This window comes from Lissotriton vulgaris, chromosome 10 (genome assembly GCF_964263255.1).
Source record: "Lissotriton vulgaris chromosome 10, aLisVul1.2, whole genome shotgun sequence".
Classification (NCBI taxonomy): domain Eukaryota; kingdom Metazoa; phylum Chordata; class Amphibia; order Caudata; family Salamandridae; genus Lissotriton; species Lissotriton vulgaris.
The window spans coordinates 69698859-69715621 of NC_141698.1; the positions used below are offsets into that span (position 1 = coordinate 69698859).

The 16763-nt window shown below is 44.0% G+C and overlaps 1 protein-coding gene across 1 annotated transcript in view; it reads left to right on the forward strand.

Moving 5' to 3' along the window:
- Positions 1 to 2216: 2216 nt before the first annotated feature.
- Positions 2217 to 16763, forward strand: part of RPL3L (ribosomal protein L3 like) — an 88390-nt gene continuing 73843 nt past the window's right edge. The window contains exons 1-3 of the mRNA XM_086940514.1: positions 2217 to 2351; positions 10908 to 11100; positions 12482 to 12650. Of these exons, the coding sequence (XP_086796640.1) occupies positions 2349 to 2351; positions 10908 to 11100; positions 12482 to 12650 (365 nt within the window). The 5' untranslated portion in view covers positions 2217 to 2348. The remainder of the gene's footprint in view (positions 2352 to 10907; positions 11101 to 12481; positions 12651 to 16763) is intronic.

Here is a 16763-nt window from a genome sequence, read left to right on the forward strand (position 1 = left end):
CAAAAGCAGTTTGTGCACAGCATGGATTGTAAAGTCCTGCAAGTCCATGCCGTGCAGGAACATGTTGTGCCCCCCTGCATGCACCCCATGGCCCTGAGACACAAGGAGGCCCTGCTTCCTCTCTGCCGCGGTTTTCATGGAAGAGGAACCGCCATGGAAACCGTTGCGGAGAGAAAACTCATAATATGCTTGGCGGGACTGAAGTAAACCCGCCAAAAACATTGCGGCTTCAAGACAGCTGCAACACCACTAGGGAACGGCGGTTCCTTGGTGACTGCGGCGGGGCAATGGCGGTCTGACCAGGCCTAAATGTAATAGGGCGTCCGGAAGACCGCCGCGCCTTAAGTGTCATTTTAACCATTCTTATGAAATTAGTGCAATCTAATGGGTTCGCTCTGCATTTTAATTGATGCGATGGGTCTACAGAAATAATTACCTTCCCACCCCCTTGAATTTCACTTCCTGTTCTAGGGATTCGAAGGAAATTAAGAAAATGGAGGACACTTGAAGTAAGCAAATAGTCTGCAATAACTTGAAGTCGAACAAACATGAAGTAACTTAAACTTTACAATACTGAAGGAAATAAAATATAGTTTTGGTTCAGAAACCTGAATGAGTTTTAAAAGTAAAGATTATAGATCAATGTTTTGGGTGGCGGGGTAGGTAGGGAGTGTGTAGCTCCTGAATGACAAGATTCAGAGCAGAAGCAATGTTGGTGAAATTTGCCACACTGATTCTGTCACACCTTCCACCCATCAATGCATGCTGAGGCAGCCATCACTGAAAAGGAGGTTGTCCTCTTCTTGTAATTACAGTGTTTGGCAAAGAACAGTCAATAAAGCCATACTGCGCTATGGACGTTTATTGAAGGTCAGTGCGCTCACTGCAAAATGTTGGTAAGTTGCAGCCTTGGTTTCTGGGATCAATTGTAACCAAGAGGGGCATTTTTTATTTATAAGTAATGGGGGCTCTGATCTTCTGTTCCAATGGGGAAGAAGACCATTGCTAATAACTTCCTACACAGCAATGTATTTTTTTTTTAGACAAAGGGAGGCTATACTAGTGCTAAAAGTGTGCTTCTACATAGAACAAGTAACACTTATAATTACAGAGATTTCTCCTCATGGTCAGTGCCCGGTTGTACATCATAATATTTAAGTGAAGCCTATCGGCCTGCATGCATATTGACTAAACATTATCGTCAAAGTAAGCATACATAGGCAAGCATAGATTTACGATACTTAACTAATCATCTACTTAACTTGATAATAAGTTAGTAGTTGACATATAAATTACGTGATATGCTCCATGAATATCAAATGTACAATATTGGCGTGGCAGACTATTGAGGACAAAATATTGAAAAAATATTGCAAGTAAGTAAGTCTAGATTTTCTATACCTGACACTACACATAGGAACCCATGCGGCGGTGCATATATCTTCAAAGGACCTAGATGTGGAGTAAACCTATACTTCCCTATATGCACTTGCCTTTCGATACTTTGTCCCTCTATTTTTTCTTGATAATCAGGGCCGGACTGGCCATAGCAGGCGCTGGGCATTTACCCAGGAGGCTGTAGGGGTGGTGGCCGCGTTTGGAGTGATAGGGGCCCGTTTTGTTACTGGAAACCAGTTTTGCAGCGATGCTGCAATATCTGTCCCCGGTAACAAAAGCAGCAGTGCTGGGGCTGGTTTTGTTAAGCAGCAGTGCTGGGGCTGGTTTTGTTAAGCAGCAGTGCTGGGGCTGGTTTTGTTAAGCAGCAGTGCTGGGGCTGGTTTTGTTACGCAGCAGTGCTGGGGCTGGTTTTGTTACGCAGCAGTGCTGGGGCTGGTTTTGTTAAGCAGCAGTGCTTCACCCTTGTCCATTCCCCGGGCTGGGTGCCGGTCCGACAAAATTGCCAGGGCTGCTTCGGGTTCCCAGTTCGGCCCTGTCATGACAATATTCTTATACCACGATATTGTAGGTGTCGATATCCAGTAGTACAATTGAATTGCGTTATTAGATTGAAACTTTGTGGGCACCAACAAACATCAGGACACCGCTGCTAATGCACACCTTCACGACAGTCGCATGTGTTGTGCTCAAGGCAGCACTATGCTTAGCTCGCTGCAGGTTCACGCCGCGTCTGTGCTAAACTAAGACCTGCACACTCTCCCTCCCCATGGACAACTGCCCTGGACGTCAAGCAATGCCAGCTCCCCATGCCTATGGAATTAATATTAGCAGCCCATGAAGCCAGCAGCTAAATTTGTGCCTTCAGCCTGGACAACATCTTAAGTTTCAGGTTGTCGCTGCAGTAGTGACCGTCCTCTTGCCGCTGGCAGGCGCGCGCTGCTGAAGCCCCCATGGTTTGTATCTGCGCCTCTTTGTCTTTGGAGGTTGGTCAATGTTTGCTTTTTGAGCTGCAAGACGTCTGTCTGTCCTGATCTCACTCCTTCTGTGTCCGAAAGTGAGTCTATAGACGCTTTTTGTTGCCTTGTGCTGCACTGGCTGAGGGGGAGGCAGGACCTTGAGCCTTGTGTACTGTGTATCTTAACATACCTTGACTTTGTGCCTCCAGGATGTATACAAACCATGAACCGAATGACCTTAAACTTGGAGTCAAGTTATGTTAGTAGAATGGTTTGCACTGTCTGTGCCCTTTGAACCTTCCTGCGTCCAGCACACAGCTCCCAGCCTTGCAGCTGGTGTGTCTTTTCATTTCTGTCGCTAGCAGCTGTTGTGGGGCTTTGCAACAGACTAACACCACCGCTCGGATCTTAGTGGTTCTTGATGGTTTTGCAGTGTTATGCCTCTGGAATGCCGATGTCTGTCTTTGGCGCGTGCTCCCTGTTGTACGGTTCTTGCTGATTGTCCTTTGTATAGCACACAATCTGCCTTTACTTGGCCACCTCAGTGACTTTCCTTAGTCAGTGGTTTGTCCTTCCAAACAATCTCGTTACAGGCAAGAAACTAATTCTGTTTTGGGGAAGGGTGCTTCTGCCATCAGGGTGAATTTGTTAGTTTCAATGAGTTCTGATTTTGTTGGTGGGTAAGACTTGAGGGTTGTGCCAGATCGTTTATGTTTTGCATAATCGGTATAGGTGTCCATTACCTGGAAAATGTTTCTCTGTGTTTATAGGTCACCCCAAGGGCGTAGTTCACCACCTGCAATATCAGCTTAAGCGCGGGTGCTACAGGAGCAGGTTCAATTGGTTTATGACCCTTCTTACCTTTTTTCCTCGGGCTCTCAGGTCAACGTAAGTCAGAAGGAGAAAAAAATATTAAAATGACAAAAAAAACATAAGATAGAGGCAAACGTAGTGCGGCAGCATAAAGGAAAAAGTAAAATGCAAATAATGAAAGAAAGAAGGTAAAAAAAGCATGCAGGAAAGAGGGTATAAAAGTACATGGGAAATAAGAAAAAAATGTAAAAGAAGAAAAGAAAGGAAAAAGGCAAAAAAGAAAAAATGAAGGCTGGAAAGAAGAAAAGGTAGGTACACCAAAATAAATAAGAAAAATGAAAGTCCAGAAAGAGGGAAGGCATTCAAATATATTGAAATAAAAAAGAAATGTGAGACAAAAGGTTGGGCGACTGAAGGTAAGAGATAAAACAATTAATGAATGAAAGTAATGCAAAAAGAAAAGATGCAAAGAAAGTGTGATGGAACAACATGAGCATGATAAGAATAAAGTGATATTGAGAAGGATGGACAACTAGAAATAGGTCGGATGGAATGAGAGAAGAAAAGGCAGAAGAAAAGAAAGATGGAAAGAAAGAATGAAATGCATAACAACAAAGGAAAAACGATGGAAAGAAGGAAGGAAAGAAGCATAAAAGTAAGGAAAGGAGATTGAATGGATAAATGAGAGAAATAAGCCAGTATTAGTAAATGTGTGTTTTTTGGTCAAATTCCTTTAAAATCTTTCTGTAAGATTCGGGATTTTGCACCAATTTGTGCACATTTTCCCCAAGGATACTGTTCCCAAGGCACTTCATAGGAAGACTTGGTGTCACTCACTTTACTTGCTCATGTATTACTATGTATAGGTCAAAGTAGGGGATATTTTATTTTTCTGGCTACTCCCTTGTTTGAACTTGATTTATAGTTGGGTGGTACCATAAAATCTGCCATGTTCCCACTGGTTTTTTAATTCCGCACTTGGTACCTGTGGTAATTATATGGTGCCGCTTCCGCTGCCAAGCCTCACTATCACAGTGATGACTCCATCCGGAAACTCTCCACCGACTCCACCGACTAAATGTCGAGGGAGGATGGAAATAACATAACACACAACATTCAGCAGTTTGTATGTTACCGTTCAGCTCCAGGTGAGACCCCCTTGTCTTTCTGTGGTCCGGCAAAGACCTCTTGTAGGAAGTCCATCAGATTGAGGGTTCTGCACCAAGGGTTGAGGGAGGGCACATCACGCACCTTCCATGTTCAATCGCGTCTCAATCTCACTGGCCGGGATGCTGGAAACCATTGCGGTTGATAGAACCACTATGTTGTGAGTAATTCCCAATCTGGAAATCCTACTAGTGCATCTGGCTTCCTATTCTACCACTTCCGTAGAGTTGTTTTTATCGCTGCGCCCAGGGGCGTCATTCCTTCTCCATTTTAGCAGCTTGAGCGGGGGTGGGGCATCACTGGTAGTGATTTGTAACATGAAACATGTAAGTCTTTGTTTCTGGTTCCTTTGACTTTGATCAGAGACTCTGATCTCCAAGAAGCTCATGAATGCAATAGAAGTGGGGGCGGGGGGGAGCGGTTGGGAGAAGGCTAGAGAGAGGATGGCTGGGGGAATGCCGAGATGGATGGATGAGGAGGAGGAAAGAGTGACAGAAAGAAGAAAGGCTGGATCTGAAGATGAAAGGACAAATAGATGGAGAAAATGAGGGGTGGAGCAGGCTGGATGGTGGATGATGGAGAAAAAGATGAATAATGGAGAGAAAAGATAAAATGATGGATGAAAAGAAGGAGGAAAGTTGGATGGATGTTTGGATGGCGAGAGCGAAGGATGAATAGGAAGGAAGGGAAACGACAACGAAGGATGGAGTGAGGAAAGGTAGAATGAATAGGACTGAGAGAAGGAAGACAGATCGACAGAAAAGCTAGCAAGAAGGAACAAATAAAAGAACAGAAAGAATGAAGGAAAGCGAGATGGAAAGAGTCAGAAAAAAGGATGAAGAGAAAGATGGACGAATGTGGAACAACACCACAGGTTAAGATTAAGTTCCAGGGTACAGGCTGCAGGGATGAGCATCTTGAATGAACAGTTATTGGGCTAAGAACATGTCCGGTTAATAGTTCATGCATCAGAGGATATTTCCAACAGGCAGTATTTATTAAGGTAGAGGGTTTCCGTTCAGGTGTGGTATTGGTGGGGGATCATTTGAAGATTCCCTCATTGTGAAGCCGATGTATTTAGGAGTGGTAATACTGCATCATGTGAGTACTAACACTGCATGGTGTGGTTTTCACCCGGTTCGTGACTTCTGCACTATTTTGGATTTCGTCCCTCAAATTGGGGAGAGACTTGTGATCCCTGAGGCACACACCTGCAGGCATAACCAGAAATATATTACCCTTTCATACCCCACTCTCCCCAGACCACTGTCTCCCTATAACAGCCCCGCACTGGAGCTCTCACAGACCTCTACCACCTACGTAGAGCAGGTGGAAAAGTGGGTTTCATGCAGTTATTCCCCTTTCTGTGTGGTCTATCACACAATTGCTGAAATTCCATATGGTGATTGCAGCCTGTATGTGTGATTCCAGCCGCGTAGACTCACCTATAGAACTCTGCATTAAGCATGGGCGGAAAATCCGTTCCGCTCGCGGATTTTGCGGATTTTCGGTAAATTCGCAAACCGCGAACTCTCGCGAATTTACCGAAAATCCGCAAATTCGCACGCAGCGGATTTTTTTTCTTGGTGATACAATATTGCGACGTGCGGCGTTCACTTACCGTTATTCAGCGTTTGCCAAGTTGTTTTTCTCGATATTTTGCGAGTGCTGCGCCATTTTGGATCTTGCTGCAGGATCCCGCTGGAGTTTGGCGACGCATCGCGAGAGTTCGCAATTGCGAACATGTAGGTGCGGCGGGCAGCAATAATCTTACACTCGCGAAATTACAAAATTTGCAATTCTGCACAAGAAATCCCCTAGCAAGCAGCATAGACCTTCTGAAAATGATGATTTTTATCAGAATAACTCCTCAGGTTGACATTTGCCTGCACTTTTTTGGATTTGAGGCCTTTTGACTTTCTTTGGATCACTTTTGGATTAGAAATCAACTTTCACAAGTAAGTTTGTTTGGGGCATTACAGTTGCTGTTCTGCAGAAAAACGAGTTTTGCAAAACTGAAAGCACTCAGCAGGTGCAAAAGTTCACTCATCATTAGTAACCATTCCCTGTAAACCATTCCCTGTAGTACTTCCTGAGGGCCCCCTCCAGAGTTCAGTTGCCTATGTTTGTTTGGGGCATTACAGTTGCTGTTCTGCAGAAAAACGAGTTTTGCAAAACTGAAAGCACTCAGCAGGTGCAAAAGTTCAAACTCATCATTAGTAATAGTAACCATTCCCTGTAGTGCTTCCTGACTGGGGCCCCTCCAGAGTTCAGTTGCTAGTTGCAACAATTCTATGACCCTGCTCTGACCCTCACAGCAGGCTCATAGAATAGCTACAAGTAGGCCACAAAGGTCCTGGAAAACAAAATTGCACTGCAACAGAAAGCAAATTACAGATAAGGAAGCAGGTGCCAGACTGGAATTTTAAAACAGTGACACATTAATAAATCACCCCCAAATTAATTCATGTCAGTTGAATCAGGGCAGGTGTGCTTGCTTTTCCCCCCCATAATCTACAGTGATGATGAACCAGAGGGTGGCATTGATGTACCAGAGGGTGGCATGGGTGAAACAGAGGGTGGCAGTGGTGAAACAGAGGGTGCTGGGAACCTGTGATGATGAACCAGACGTAGAAACAACATAGTCGCGACCGTTGCGAGCCGACAAGTAAGTTTGCAATTGCTAACTGGTACAAAACCCTCGCGAACTGGGAACTGGCAGAAATCCTTGCGAACACAAAAAAAAAAAAATTTGCGAGAATTCGCAGATTTTGCGGATTGCGAGTTCGCAAATACGCAAATTCGCGAACGCCAGATTCGCAAAATTCGCCCATGCTTACTCTGCATGACTTGTCATTGGAGCCATAGTGGTCCTTGGTGGGCCGGTCTTGGAGGCTGTGCTGCCCTGGCTGGTTTTCGGATTTGTGCTCTGCAGATCACAACAGACGACAGCAGTGAGTGTTTAACTAACTGATTCATCTTGTGTTCCTCCTTAACAATTGTAACCCCTATTGCAAGTTTGAAAGTCTCTATCACACTAACCCTATGCTTTTTTTTCTCCAATGTACACATTTCCATTCTTAACCCCTTCCACGCTGATGACGAGCTGGGCTTGTCATGGCGTAGCCTCCTCGCACTCTGATGACGAGCCCGTTTTTAAAAATCTCAGCGTGCGAGCAGAATAACGCTAGCGTGCATGAGGTTAAAGCTCTTCCCATGTGCCTTGTGGTATGACCCATGCATTATTCTGGCAGGTCTTCTCTGGACTGTCTCCACTCCACCGTCACCCACAGGACTTGTGCATCCAGAACTGAATACAATACTCCAGATGAGGCCTTACTAGTAATATTTACAATGGCAATCAACCCCATTATGTCAGTAGTCAGCCTGTAGTTCTCAGCACCCCATAGTTTTGTAAAATAGTTTCCCATTGTGTCCTCCTTAGATATGATCACCACATGTTGCACTATACAAACTCACATCTCAAACTACTCTGCTCTGTAGGATTTCTGTGCCCCAAGCTGCTTGACATTACATCTGTTTACATTAAAACTATGGGCGGGATGTACAAAGGCTTTTTGCAGTCACAAAGGGTCCGATTCGCAAAATCAGGTTGTTTGCGACCACAAAAAGGCCTTTTGGTCTGTAAGAAACCCGAACTGCGATTCGGTAACTTGTTAACGAATTGCAATTTGGGCTTGTGATTGCATATCGAATTGGTGTTTGGAAGGGGCATGTTTAGGGCATCTCTTCCAAACACCGAAATGGAATGTATTAATGTTTTACTAACTACTGAAAGGTAGTGGTAGGGCACTAGCAAAAGGAAAAGAAATAATACAATTATAACATGGTCCTTTGTGAATGTTGAAAAAAAACTATTTTAAAACCACTATTTATGGACCACAGCCTATTTTAAAAAAATGTTAGTTAAACTTTTTATGTTTTTTAAACACATCGCGTTCTCCTTTAAGAAAAATCAGCTGCACTTAAAAAAAATTATCGCTTCATTTAAAATCAATCATACTTAGGGGTCTGCTGACTTCAGCAGGCCACTATCCCTATGATGGCAGCAATTCATAGTGGGTTATGATTTACGACCTACTTTTTTAATATTCATGAATTAGGTCTAATTGCGACCCACTGCGAATCAGGTTTTTGTAAACCGAACTATTAGTACAGAGGTCCGTGTGCAAAAAGAGAATGGATTTGGTAAAATCATTGTGCAATTTGCAATAACTTTTACCGACTCTGTTTTTTGCACGTTTTGTTGTTTTTTTTTTTTGTTTTTTTCCTTGTATAGGCCCTATGTTACAGATGGTGTGAACTTCTGGTAATTTATTTGAATTTAAAGAGCAACACTACCTGCTACTCATACAGCATATAAGCAATCCATTTTTTTCTTATTTGTCCTTTTTTAAGTAAACGATACAAAATATTAAAAAGAGAATGCAAAAAAGCATTACAAAATAATTTTGTGCTCATATTAATCTGGAGTCTTTCACTGTTTCCTACTATCATGCCCTGTTACCCCATAGTTCATTCAGTGTGATGCTTGTGGTGCTACACCCCCTAATAAATATATTTATTATTAAATAAGTTGTATAGGAGCTTTCAGTCAGGTACTTCAAGGTGTTTGTTGGATTTTGCCGAAGAGTTTTAAATACTCAGGCAAACACACACAAACACTCTCGTCTCTCCTTTGAAGATCTTACAACATAGTTATTTTACAAAATACTGTGGGGCTTATTTACTAGAAAATGATGCAGCGATGTGTTGTAAGTCATCTTGCTGCAACAAGCTGCGTCAATAGGAAAATGCAGGGATGCTTCATATTTACAGCAATACAACACATCCCTTTGCTTTCCTCTGCACTAGCGCACAATTGGATGCCTATTGCCAACGCAGGCCCCCTTGCACCATGGTGCAAGGGTGCAGTACACATAGAAAGTGCAAACAACGAGGAGAAATAAAGGTATTTCTTCTTGTAGCGCCACTTTAACGCCTCCCTGGGAGAGGCGTTAGAATCTGACGCATTCTCATGTTTGCGAAACCTTGTAAATCTGGGGCTGCATCTGAATCCATGGGTGCTGTGTGGGAACATCCATGGAATGCCCCTGTCACACAGAGTAATGTATGAAAGGGGCCCATATTTACAAGGTCCTGAAAAGCCATGGAGGGTGACTTTGCATAGCCATGTAAATATGGTCCGGCACACTGCACCACCGGAGCGTCAGAAAAAGTGATGCTCCTGTGTTTTAAGTACCCCCTCACAATCTGGACTCTTTTGTCTTTCCACTGGCCATTAAGCCACCCTCATGTGCTACTTCTTATATAATGATTAACATGATATGCCAGTGTGATTGTTGGAAAATCTGAAGCTCACATCCCCCCAGTCTTACTGACCAAGCTACGTCCCTGCCGCTCCTGACTGTCAACACTTCCACACACGTGATGTGTCTCCGGTAATAGCACCCTTCAGTGTAAAGGCTTGTGATCAGCAATCCTCCTTTCAGCTCCCATCTCCCAGTATATCATGCTTTACCATCTGATCTCGCTCTAAAAATTACGTGGGAAAGCCCAAATGATCCTAGGCTGGGATGTTGAGGGTAGGATTTCAACACGTTTCGGTATTCTCATTACAGTGTATCAAGTCCTTCATCCCGTCTTTTAACCAGGGTACTAACCCTCTCCCCAGTGGAGAATCACTTTTCTTTCAGCTAATAGGCAGATGAAGGCTACTCTTCACTTGTTTGGCATGTCTACAATGCATGTAATATATGTAAAATCAAAGCTGTTAATGGGGAGGGGGCAATCTCATGCTCCAGAATCTTGGAGAGTGTATGGAAAGTCTTACACCAGAAGGACTCTACCAGGGGGCATTTCCAGGCCAGGTGCATAATACCATTTCAAATCCACCTCAACTTCAGCCATGTGTAGGCCTGGTGGTGTATGGTACATCCTATGCAAAATTTTTAAATGTATCAACCTTTATCTATTGCATGAGTACCTATTAGTTCAGAATGTTCAAAATGCTTCGTCTCAGATTAAGTTACATTCATTCTGTGCATCCCTGCATGGAAATCAGCAGCACTGCATTGTGGAAATGTGGAAAAAATGCACCGCGCCAGAGTCTGAAGGAGTCGCTCATCGATAACATGCCATCAGTTCGTAAAAAATGGTTGTTTTACAAAATATTTCGTTTTAAGTAACGCTAACAATCTACACTGCTTTCCCTTTCCACTGCTCTTTAAGCCACCCTCATGTCCTGCTTCCCAGACTATGTATGTTAACAAGATATGCCTGTGTCATTGTTGTGAAATCCAAAACTCACCCCCCACCCCCGCCACAAATCTTACTGACCAAGCTACGCCCCTGCCTCCAAGTGCTAAGGGAAAAGTTAACCTGGTGCCCAGCTTCCCCAACTTTCTCCTTAGTGTTGTTCAAAGGCCTCTTCTTTAATGTAGTTGTCAAAAGCGCCCTCTACGGCCAAGAAGAGTGACTGCAACAGCAAACTTGTCAGTCTTTGCATGACATTGCATGATATTTACTCTCTTTTCTTCTATCAATCCCTAGTCCCATCGCAAGTTTTCTGCTCCCAGGCATGGCCACCTGGGCTTCCTCCCCCACAAGAGGTGCCGTCGTCACAGAGGAAGAGTGAGGACCTGGCCCAAGGATGACCCCAGCAAACCGGTGCACCTGGCTGCTTTCCTGGGCTACAAGGCCGGCATGACGCACACTCTGCGGGAGGTTCATCGAAGCGGCATGAGTAAGGATCCTTCCACCAATCAAGGGGTGGTTGCAATAGCCAGGGCCGGACTAGGGACCCGAAAGCAGAACTGGCAAATTTTCTTAACCACTTCACTGCGGCGGCTATACCACCGCAGTGCTAAGGGGGCGGGGCGGAAGAGCGGCGGGCGCATGCTGGTGACGGAACCGCTCCGTCACCAGCGTCGGTTGCGCTGTGCTTATGACGGAGCGGTTCCGTCATGGCCCCGCCCGCTCAATAGAACGCTCAGCGCAGGCGCGGAATTCGCGCCGCGCAGGAGCGTCAGGCGGGCCATGACGGAACCGCTCCGTCATCAGCACAGCGCCACCGCAGCTGATGACGGAGCGGTTCCGTCATCAGCAGGGGAGGGGTTAAACAAGCTCCATTCCCTTTGTCTGCTGAAGCTCTCTTTCTCTTTCTCTTTCCATTCATCCTTCCTCAAGACATGGATCTAGAGTCTGGCAGACTCAGCCTGCAAATCACTGGTTTAACTATCTTGATCGAGAACTTTATTTCCGCCTCTTAGCATTTGAGTCTAAGCGCCAAGATGCTCCCTGGAGTGGTAGTGCGCTTTATAAATGTTCTTCACACATCACACATCACTCATCTGCTTTATTTTCCTTCTCTGATCATGGACGTCATTTCGGGGTCCCCAGATGTTGCAGCTGGACACCTGACTTGCCCTTTGCTACCCCTAGCACTTGCTTTGTGATCCCTGGCTTCAGAGGTGGCAGATTCAGTGCAAGGAACACAGGGTCAGCTGGGGCTCCACTCTCTTTATATTCAGTAAACTTTTTATTACACTGATAGTGAATAAATAAAATATATTATTCACTAATAGTGTATTAAAAATGGAGTACAATAAGCTGGAATATGACTTTCCATGGCAGCTGAGATAAGTAAAAAATGCTTTTAAATGTTGTGTACCTGCTTGTGGTGAGAGTGTGTTTATGTGTGAGGGAGTGTATATGTATGAATGTGTGTATAAGTATGTGTGCGAGAGTGAAAGTGGTGGTCAAAAGGCATGGGATGTCACTTCCGCTACCCCTGGCGTCCATGCTCTGATCACTTTCTCTCCCCCTTCCCCCTTCCAACCTGTCTTTCTCTCTCTTGAAGCCTCCCTGGGCTTGCTGCAGTTAATCCCAGGAAGCTGGAAAAAGCGACCCTAGGCTTTGAAAACCGAACTCCAAGAGTTCCAGCCCACCTGGGAAATGCCCGGTGGATGAAAAGGCCTGTCCGGCTCTAGCAATTACTGTCAAGAGTAGGTTCATTAAATACATGCAATGTTGCCAGCCTCTTCCAAACTATCAAACCACGTGTAAGTTTGTAACCTAAAGATGAGTGTCTGATGCATGTTCTTTTCCCGCTCTAAACTTGCCAGAGATTTCCAAAAGGGAAGAGGTGGAAGCCGTCACCATAATCGAGACGCCGCCTATGGTCGTGGTGGGAATCGTGGGGTACATCGAGACCCCCCATGGGCTACGGAGTCTGAAGACCATTTTTGCAGAGCATCTCAGTGACGAATGCAAGCGGCGCTTCTACAAGAACTGGTAAGAAGGTTCTCTTGGGAAACCCAGTAGATTTGCCTTAGATCCGTGGAACCCATTCTGCTCTCCTTACCCCCACACCACTGGCATTTTACTGCAGCTGTCATTATCCCCATCCTAACATCCTTCTGTGGAAATGCATCTATTAGCTGTCCCTCATGGATTCCTCTCTCTGAACATTTATAAATCTTGGGTTGTATTATCCATGTTTGGACCATTAGAACTTTCCTACCACTGTTTAATCTGCACTGTGTGTTGTGTTAATGATGGTTCAATTTATTTTTTTCATTGTGACTATCTTCACTTCGTAATGTTGTCCTGGTTACATTGTACTATTACTAGGTTTGCCTCACTCACTGTGAACATGGTATACTGGCCACAGTAAAGTTATCTAATGTTCATAAGCCATGTTCGAGCTACATAATAGTCCATGAAAAAATAAACAAATTGAGAGAGTGTTGCTGCACCAGTTAGATTACAGTAACACAAATCGAGCAGACACAATAGGGTGAGAGGGAACACCTTTCGTGAGATTACAGTAACTCAGACCCTGCAGACACAATACACAGACAAAGAACTCCCAGCTTCAGGTTACAGTAACCAAAGCCATGTAGACACACTAAGGTGAGAGGTAATACCCTTGTCCAGATTACAGGAGCATAAACCATGCAGACCCACTAGGGTGAGTGGTAACTCCCAGCTTCAGATTACAGTAACACAAACCATGCAGACACACTAAGGTGAGAGGGAACTCCCTGCTTCAGGTCACCTGGGATTTAAGAAGTGTCTGCACGCTTACAGAGTCCTAAAAACTGACTTGTCAGACCATATTGTTTTTACAATGGCCAAGTACCTGGGCGCCCTTTGGTCCATCAGAAGGCAATGCCTCAAAACATAGACTGAGTATGGATCTGTTTTTATTATATGAGGATTCCTCTCCAGTATTGTTTTTATGTATTTTACATCTCATTGTACAAATCATTTAAATGTACTGTTTTATATGATTGTCTTTTATGGTAAATTTTTACCGAAATAAAGGTTTTTCAAGTCAAGGCTTCAGGTTACAGTAACACACACCGTGCAGACACACTAAGGTGAGAGGGGATTCTCTGCTTCAGATTACAGTAACACAAACCCTACAGATAAAATACACTGAGAAGGAACTCTCTGCTTCAGATTACAGTAACACAAACTCTACAGATAAAATACACTGAGAAGGAACTCCATGCTTCAGATTACAGTAACAAGAATCAAGCAGACAAAACATGGTCAGACGGAACTCCCTGTTTGAGATTACCATAACACAAACCAAACAGTCACAATAGGGTGAGAAAGCACTCCCTGCTTCAGATTACAGTAACACAACCAAGCAGACACAATAGGGTGACAAGGAACTTCCTGTTTCAGATTACAGTAAAACAAACCAAGAAGACAAAATACGGTGAGAGGGAACTCCTTTCTTCAGATTACAGTGACTCAAACCCAACAGATACAATACACAGAGAAAAAACTCCCAGCTTCAGATTACAGTAACACAACCAAGCAGACACAATAGGGTGACAAGGAACTTCCTGTTTCAGATTACAGTAACACAAACCAAGAAGACAAAATACGATGAGAGGGAACTCCTTTCTTCAGATTACAGTGATTCAAACCCAACAGATACAATACACAGAGAAAAAAACTCCCAGCTTCAGATTACAGTAACACAAACCCTGTAGGCACACTATGGTGAGAGGGAACTCTCTGCACCAGATTACAGTAGTACAAACCGTGCAGACATACTAGGGTTAGAGGGAACTCCAGGCGCGGCCCGTGCAGGTAAGAGCAGTGGGCCGGTAGGGCAGGGTGGGGGTGGGGGTGGGGGTGGATTTTGATAGATGACGACGAGGGGAAATTATTTATTTAATTTTCCCTCTTCATCATATGTTGAAATCCCCCCCACCCGGCCCCACCGCTGCTCGGGCCACTGCTGGGGAACTCTGTGCTTCAGATTACAGTAACACAAACCATTTAGACACACTAAGGAAAGAAGGAACTCCCTGCTTGATTTTACCGTAACGCAAACCAAGCAGACAAAGTAAGGTGAGAAGGAACTCCCTGCTACAGATTACAGTAACACAACCCCTACAGATACAATACACTGTAAAGGAACTCCCTGCTTCAGATTACAGTAACACAACCCCTACAGATACAATACACTGAGAAGGAACTCTCTGCTTCAGATTACAGTAACACAAACCATTCAGATACAATACACTGAAAAGGAACTCCCTGCTTCAGATTACAGTAACACAACCCCTACAGATACAATACACTGAAAAGGAACTCCCTGCTTCAGATTACAGTAACACAAACCATGCAGACACACTAGGGTGAGAGGGAACTCCCTGCTTCAGATTACAGTAACACAACCCCTACAGATACAATACACTGAAAAGGAACTCCCTGCTTCAGATTACAGTAACACAACCCCCTACAGATACAATACACTGAGAAGGAACTCTCTGCTTCAGATTACAGTAACACAAACCATTCAGATACAATACACTGAAAAGGAACTCCCTGCTTCAGATTACAGCAACACAACCCCTACAGATACAATACACTGAGAAGGAACTCCCTGCTTCAGATTACAGTAACACAAACCATGCAGACACACTAGGGTGAGAGGGAACTCCCTGCTTCAGATTACAGTAGCACAACCCCTACAGATACAATACACTGAGAATGAACTCTCTGCTTCAGATTACAGTAACACAACCCCTACAGATACAATACACTGAGAAGGAACTCCCTGCTTCAGATTACAGTAACACAACCCCTACAGATACAATACACTGAGAAGGAACTCTCTGCTTCAGATTACAGTAACACAAACCATGCAGACACACTAGGGTGAGAGGGAACTCCCTGCTTCAGATTACAGTAACACAACCCATACAGATACAATACACTGAGAAGGAACTCTCTGCTTCAGATTACAGTAAAACAAACCATTCAGATACAATACACTGAAAAGGAACTCCCTGCTTCAGATTACAGTAACACAACCCCTACAGATACAATACACTGAGAAGGAACTCTCTGCTTCAGATTACAGTAACACAAACCATTCAGATACAATACACTGAAAAGGAACTCCCTGCTTCAGATTACAGTAACACAACCCCTACAGATACAATACACTGAAAAGGAACTCCCTGCTTCAGATTACAGTAACACAAACCATGCAGACACACTAGGGTGAGAGGGAACTCCCTGCTTCAGATTACAGTAGCACAACCCCTACAGATACAATACACTGAGAAGGAACTCTCTGCTTCAGATTACAGTAACACAAACCATTCAGATACAATACACTGAAAAGGAACTCCCTGCTTCAGATTACAGTAACACAACCCCTACAGATACAATACACTGAGAAGGAACTCTCTGCTTCAGATTACAGTAACACAACCCCTACAGATACAATACACTGAGAAGGAACTCCCTGCTTCAGATTACAGTAACACAACCCCTACAGATACAATACACTGAGAAGGAACTCTCTGCTTCAGATTACAGTAACACAAACCATTCAGATACAATACACTGAAAAGGAACTCCCTGCTTCAGATTACAGTAACACAACCCCTACAGATGCAATACACTGAGAAGGAACTCTCTGCTTCAGATTACAGTAACACAAAATATTCAGATACAATACACTGAAAAGGAACTCCCTGCTTCAGATTACAGTAACACAACCCCTACAGATGCAATACACTGAAAATGAACTCCCTGCTTCAGATTACATTAACACAACCCCTACAGATACAATACACTGAGAAGGAACTCTCTGCTTCAGATTACAGTAACACAACCCCTACAGATACAATACATTGAGAAGGAACTCTCTGCTTCAGATTACAGTAACACAAACCATTCAGATACAATACACTGAAAAGGAAATCCCTGCTTCAGATTACAGTAACACAACCCCTACAGATACAATACACTGAAAAGGAACTCCCTGCTTCAGATTACAGTAACACAAACCATGCAGATACAATACACTGAAAAGGAACTCCCTGCTTCAGATTACTGTAACACAACCCCTACAGATACAATACA